The sequence below is a fragment of the Priapulus caudatus genome, unplaced genomic scaffold, assembly GCF_000485595.1.
Source record: "Priapulus caudatus unplaced genomic scaffold, Priapulus_caudatus-5.0.1 Scaffold796, whole genome shotgun sequence".
NCBI classification, from domain to species: Eukaryota; Metazoa; Priapulida; class Priapulimorpha; order Priapulimorphida; family Priapulidae; genus Priapulus; species Priapulus caudatus.
This window is the reverse complement of record NW_014577857.1, coordinates 85,847-93,016: the sequence shown is the minus strand read 5'-3', so window position 1 is coordinate 93,016 and position 7,170 is coordinate 85,847. Positions and strand designations below refer to the sequence as shown.

At 42.8% G+C, this 7,170-nt stretch overlaps 1 protein-coding gene across 1 annotated transcript in view; it reads left to right on the top strand.

Moving 5' to 3' along the window:
- Positions 1 to 5,527: 5,527 nt before the first annotated feature.
- LOC106813587 (irregular chiasm C-roughest protein-like) overlaps positions 5,528 to 7,170 on the top strand; it is a 23,532-nt gene continuing 21,889 nt past the window's right edge. Inside the window, exon 1 of the mRNA XM_014817763.1 lies at positions 5,528 to 5,640. Within this exon, the coding sequence (XP_014673249.1) occupies positions 5,553 to 5,640 (88 nt within the window). The 5' untranslated portion in view covers positions 5,528 to 5,552. The remainder of the gene's footprint in view (positions 5,641 to 7,170) is intronic.

Genomic DNA, 7,170 nt, shown 5'->3' with positions numbered 1-7,170 from the left:
CGGGCACAGCACGGCGTGGGCAGGCGGTAACGTTCAGAGCGCTATTAAATCCTGCGTAAATGTCTCTGCGCAAGTATAGGCATAGCAGTGGCTTCACACACACACGCCGCCCGCGCAAATAACGATTTGAAGAGTCATTCCCGCCTAGCCTGTCTGGCAGCGACTACCCTCTCGGCTCTTCTTGTGAAAGGTCACACACTGTCTGCTCGTGCCTGTGGGCCATCTTACTATTCTGAATCTACAATCGGCAAAAAGCACGCGTGCGTTCACCGCGAGGGAAACTTTTTTCCAGGGAGGGGGGAGCAAGTTTAGATAGATGAGTCGGTAGAAGGCAAGAGTTTCGACGATGAGAATACTTTGTAACGCGCCGCGCCGCAACGTTTGTTACGAGGTTATTAGCGTTAAATGATCGAGGGCGATGAGTAGAGTAGAAGTAGACTAAGGTCTGCCTCGCCTCTCGTCAATTGCTTCTTCTTGCTTCTTCTGCTTCCTTCTATATCTTCTTCTTCTTCCTTCTTCTTCTTCTTCCTTCTTCTTCTTCTGTCCTTCTTCTTCTTCTTCTCCTTGCCCTTTACGTAACGTAAGTGCTCAATATCAATGCCGACTTGATTGATTGACTCGCTTAGATACACGCGTCTAGTCACGTAGTCACGTGACATAGAGACGCGATTGTCAATCCAGAATCCATCTTTCCTGCCCCGTGGCATAATAACAGTTTTAGAAAATCCGGCGTGATTGATGATGACAACTGATGACAATGACAATGACAATGATGAGCAATGACAATGATGACAATGACAAAGTATGATGATGATGATAATAGGGTGATGATGATGAGCAAGGCTCGCTAATTAACGATGACAATATATATATGCTGATGGACGAGATGCTCATCGGAGTTAATTAAAAACACTTTTTTAGTTGCTTATTTTTTCGCTTCTGATTGCTCTGGAATATGTTTGCACCATGCCGTATTCTGTTGTATAGCTATCGTACGTCATAGATTGAATGCGCCAATATGAATGTTATCGGGTCCCAATAAACTTTTTTTTTCAATTTGTTTTCATTCGCTCCTGGCGTCTATCGTGCATTGCATACGGCGTTTTATTTGCTCTCTGGCGAATAGACTTTTAAAATAATAATACTACACTGCGTAGGATGAGCATCCGTAAAAGATTTCCCGCGCATCTTTCGCGGTCAAAATAACAAACAGTTCGATCACTATAGAGCCGTTTTGGCGCGAAAGATCATCCTAGCAAGCGTCTATGGGTATCAACCTAGTACGGCCGGATTGGTGCGCAGGCCTATTGTTTGCAGTGACCCCGCCATATAATCATGAAGTAGATCGCTCGTGCGGTGTTGAAGTGACAGCATTTTAGATGCCAATTAACGAGGCTGCACGTCTGTGGAAGAGCGCGAGGTTAGTGCCGCGTCTTGAAAAGACCGTGTTGATCTAGAAAACGAGCGCGTTCTGTCGTAAAAATTAATTGTTTTTGGGGGAGCGAGTCTGGAGCTATTTTCGCAGTAATTTATATCCGAGAAATTAGGTCTTTTTTACGCGCGAGTATCGTCTAGACATGCACACAGCACTCAGAAAGAGAACAGAAGAAGAAGAAGAAGTAGTAGAAGTAGATATCGTCTGGGAAAGCCAACAGAAATCTATTTCTGTAGTTAAAGAAGAACGTGGTACTGCGACAAATTGATCCGTGCAGTGGCAGCTGGCAATATTAAAAATTAATGCAGGCATCAGTTTTCATATACATATATATATATATATATAATTGTGTGTGTGTGTGTGTGGTGTGTGTGTGTGTGTGTATGACGTCTTGACGATATAAGCCTCATGTATACGCTAGTGTAACAGAATATCTCGACTTTACCAATAATATCAGGAGTAAGATAATATAGGATCGCTATATTATCTTACTCCCTGATCTAGGAAACGCAACCAGGTTGCATCTCATCTCTTCACCTGAACTTTCGCGCAACCACGCACGCACATATTTTGTTCGTTTTCAAGTCTTCTGACGGGAACATTTTGTTTCTCTGTTACGATTTTATTCTTAGAATGAACTAAACATTTGTGCTACAATTTGCTCTACAAGTTATTCTTACGCGCTTTTCTCCGGGCAACGCCGGGTATCCAAGATAGTACATATATATATATCAGAGTGGATAATAGAGAGAGTATGTCACGGTTTAATCAGGCGTTTTTTGCATAGTTTTAACTGGTAAATTAATCTATCATATAGGTGAAATAAATATATTCAAACTTTACCGTTGTTTCTCATCTATGAGTTCTCCCTTCGTCATATGACAGCCATCATTTACCTGAAAATCGTAATGTGTTTCTCCAAAAAACGTTTTAGTTGAATAACGAAACACGGTTTCCCACATTTTCACGGCATGGATGCATCTCTCCGACCCAACTTTGTTATGGACTAGTGTTTTCATTGTCTATTGACGGTACGCTGGGGCGCGTAAGAGAATCAGTCTGGCTAGGCTAGCGGCCGTGAGGGCGCATTTTTATTTTAGCACGCCTGGAAAACCGCTGCAACGCTGGATTACAATTCGATGCCTAATATCTCGTCATACGACCCCAAAGCTTCCGTCATAGACAATAGAACACTAGTCCCATTAACAAAGTTGGGTCGGTAGAGATGCATCCATGCGTGAAAACTGTGGGGAAACCGCTTGTCGTATTCAACTAACTTTTTTGCAAGAACACATACGATTTTCAGGTTAAATTGTGTGTGTCAATATGACGAAAGAGGAGAATTATAGATGAAAAACAAGCCGTAAAGTTGAATATATTTATTCACATATTGACGTAGATTATTTACCAGTGAAAACTATGCCAAAACGCTGTTAAAACCCGTGACATACTCTTCTCTATTATCCACTCTTGATATATATATATTATTATATAATTATATATATATATATATATAATATATAATATATATATACCGTTTGATGCACGGAGGGTACGTCAGGATGGAGTATCTACGAGCTTCCATCGCTCTGTTGTCATCTCGTGGGAGGCAGGAGGAGCAACCGTGGGTTATATACGTACGTGCACCGTGTATTGCTTATAGGCGTGCACAAATACACACGGGCCTTCATTGCCGCCCTTCCCCCAACGAGGTAATAGAGTCTACTAACGTGTTTGGGCTGAGGCGGAATAATGGACCGACTGAGTAAGCTACCGACACGCTTGTTTAGTTATAATAAATGCTGGAAACATAGCCAATATAACTATTTATTTATAATGTGGATATTCGACCCTTGTTTTCGCTGGGTAGTATTGTTGTTGGGGCGTGCGGGTTGCAAGGTCAGAGGCACAGTTTGAAATCAAAATAAATTGGGGAAGCAGTCAGTTTCTCGAGTTTTTTTTCGAAAATCAAAGAACTGTGCGCAAGTGTTAACATGAGTAATAATTGGACACTGCTGTGTGTGTTTCGTCGGTATCATTACTGTTGTGCTGATGTTGTTGTTGTGGTTGTGGCTGCTCTTTATTGTTGCTCTTGGCTTGTGTCGCTGCGAGTGTTTCCGCTAGCGTCATCGTTGTAGAGATGACGACCTTCAAGGCTAATGATCTTCAATGTCATTTGAAGGTCGTAGTGCTGTGCACGGCGCATGCGCCAACCCGTGCCTTCGCACTGAGCGTTGGAGTCATAGATTTATCTATACGCATAGTATGTGTGTAAACAGTGGACAGCTATGGTTGGGGCGACAGTCTGGGAATGAATGCATTCATCTGCAGGCATTTGCTAGGGACGACAAAGCAAGGGTTATTCTGTCCATCTGTCCGTGTGGGTGGTATCGGTCTTCCGCTAGGAGTGAAACAACGCCTTCTAGCGGTGGAGAGGGGAAGGAGGTATGCGTGGGAGTAGTTGCAAGTGATCAAGGCCACCCAGCATCTGTTGCGAACGAGAAAGAGAGAGGGAGAGAGAGCGAAAGAGCGAGAGAGGGGGAGTGAAGTATGATGACCGGAAACAGCACAAAGAGCTCCCTGTTGACGAACAGGAGTGCGCATGCGCGCACGGAAACGAGTAACAAGCGAAGCAGAAGTGCGACCGGCGGCTTTCTAGCCGAGTGAAAAAAACACCGTGTTTTTTCAAGGAAATTCACTCGGCATGTGTAACAGCGACACAAGACGCACGACCGCAACTGTTTTCTTTGGGAAAATTTTATTCTAACCAACATGCCGCAACCTAGCAACGCGCGCGAGCGCATGCGCACGTGTATTTACGTACGAGGCGCTAAGATGTTCGGCCTGCAGGTTTCGTTACACGATGCCGTAGAAGGCACGTTGAACTTACACTGTAGTTTGGGTTGCTAGTATAGTTGTGTGGGCGGCAGCTTCCTGTCACGGAAGGTCATGAGAAGGTCATGAGAAGGTTGTGGTCGATGGCGTCTGCACTCCGCTACAGAGCGCATGCGCCCATGCTTGAACCATTCGTTGAAAATGAAACCTACACATGTCGCATCCATCCATCCATTCATTCATCCATCCATCCATTAGTTTACTTATCATCGCTCGCACAGGAGCACGCAAGCACGTTTAAATTACAAACTACATCGGTGTTTAACAAGAGTTTTACTTAACTTAAGGTGCGTTAGTCCCGGGAGAAGAAGAGATTGCACATGGCTTACATGGTACGTTGTACATCTCTGTGACAACTCAAGCCTAGTCGGTTATTCGCTTAGTTACGATTCACTGTGGACAGTTTTGACCGGTTCGTCAAGAATTTAATGACAGAAAATAAGAAAATAAATAAACATGCCGAATGTAAAACCAGGAATGTTAGCTAAATTTAATCTTAGTCTAGTCCCCGCGAGTTTATTTTATTTTTTGCCCTGATCTTGACTAGCTCATTTGTATTCAGCACAGCAGCTTGCGTTCACGTGGCATCATCAAAATATTCTCATATTATCAAAATGAGTTATTCTCGTGGCTCGCGGTACATTCGCCTGTTTGTTTCCTCGGTCAATAAATGAACAAAGACCAATCGAGCTTCTTTTTCCTCTTACAATTTTATCTCAGTATTTGATATACTGCAGTTGCCCTCTCTCTCTCTCTCTCTCTCTCTCTCTCTCTCTCTCTCTCTCTCTCTCTCTCTCTCTCTCTCTCTCTCTCTCTCTCTCTCTCTCTCTCTCTCTCTCTCTCTCTCTCTCTCTCTCTCTCTCTCTCTCTCTCTCTCTCTCTGTCTCTTCCGCACACACGCACAAAAAATCGAGACAAATTTCCCCGGAACGAACTGAGGAATGAATTACGGGAAGTATTAAGGATCGGGTTTCCTAATTAATTAATTAATTACAAATGCTGAGTTGTCCTGGACGAATCATCCATGATGAATTGTCCAGGAATGGATTTTTCATAACTTGCCGCGCTAGGAGTTCCATAGTACTTCATGCTCGCATATTATATTAATTATTATCTTTTATACATTCGTAATTTTGATTTATATTGAGATGAACTGTATTTTAAGCTCATAATTTCGATTCGTTATTTTGCAGGTTAAGCATCGGTACGGAATATATAGACAATGTTGATCACGGGAGGGCGTGTTACAGACAAGGAACCGTTCTGGTCCATTGTCCTACTGCTGTTCTTCCTCATAGACATCCAGATAGGTGAGTTCTAGTCTAGATTCACGAGTTTGGATAGTTTGTCGCACCAACTTTGTCATAGTCCAAGTTACTGGGGGGCTCCTCCTATACGATTTACGTTTTACGATTGATATACGATTCGATAGTATATGGGGGGGGGGGGTTGCAAGCTGAATTCCTAGATGTTCATTTGTTGCCGAATCTGAAAAACTCGCTTCAACACGATTTTTGAAAATGAGAACAAGTGTATGTCGCATTGGTTGTTAGGCTTGAGCGGACATTTACTGACTCTATATATACACCCAGTAAATGAGAAGGCGCGAGAATACCCATGCGCATTATGCTTCAAACTAACACAAGCACTAATTATCATCTAGTAACGTGTAATCAGGGGTTAATAGTGACAAATTTGTCGTTATTAGCCCCTTATGCAATGAAGCAAAGCTTCATCCAGTATAAATATGCTACCGAATAGGTATTTTTTATAAGTCTGTGTATATACGTTCACCTAACATTAAGGTATACGGCGTGTTCCGGCGTGTTTAGCAATGTTTGGCTGCTGTTTGCTGTATGTACAGGCCAGAACATGGAGGTTATACGCTTAAGCAGAATTGTAACTCCATAGCTTTTGAAGCCATACGCCATAAGCCATTGAAGTGTTGACGTTCCGTAGATTTCTTACTGTCGAGTCACACCGGGACGCGAAATTTTTTTCCCCACTTGAGTTCCGGACCCACCATAGATAGTGTTTTGTAATAAATGGTTCTTATATATATGGTTGGATTATAGTTAGTGTTAGGGTTCGGTTACATGTTAGGGTTCGGTTACATGTTGGGTTAGGGTTAGGGTTAGGGTTAGGGTAGAGTCCCTATATACAGAGACTCTGTATATAGGGACTCTAGGTTAGGGTTAGTGTTAGGTGGTATTCATTTTACATTGTTGCTTCGAGGAAGTCGAGTGAATGGAGTGCGCTGATTGGCTGTGGTCCGGAACTTAAGTGAGAAATTTTTTTTCCCACCGTGACGTCATTACTCGCAGTTTCACGCTTCAACGGCCTAGCATTTCCTAGGCGTAGCATTACACCATACTTACAAGTTATATTTCGAGTAGCGCAACGCGATTTGCAATATTCGTACTCGCGTTAGTGACTGCACAATTTTTTTATAGTATAGAATGATTAGCTAGTGAATATTATTAGCAGACACAGCCAGCCCATGGTCCGCATCTGGGATGCTTTCATCTCACTTGAGTTTTTGCTTTGGAACGTCTACTACACTCATCAACTCTAGATCTTATACAGAATCTCTCGCTCATGTCCCTAGTCTAGTACATTACGTGTACTCGCTCGTGTACGTGCGTGTGTATATATATAACAACCATATATAACACCCGGGGCCTGTTGTTTGTTAGAATTTGCTATGCATATTTTATAAGCATTATTTATAAGCAACACTTGCAGGTGTTCATGGTGGGTTCGGTAGCGGATGTTGTTACCGTACGTCTCAATTTCTCATCAATAGCTTCTTTTTCATCGATGAATTATCACCGTTTTTG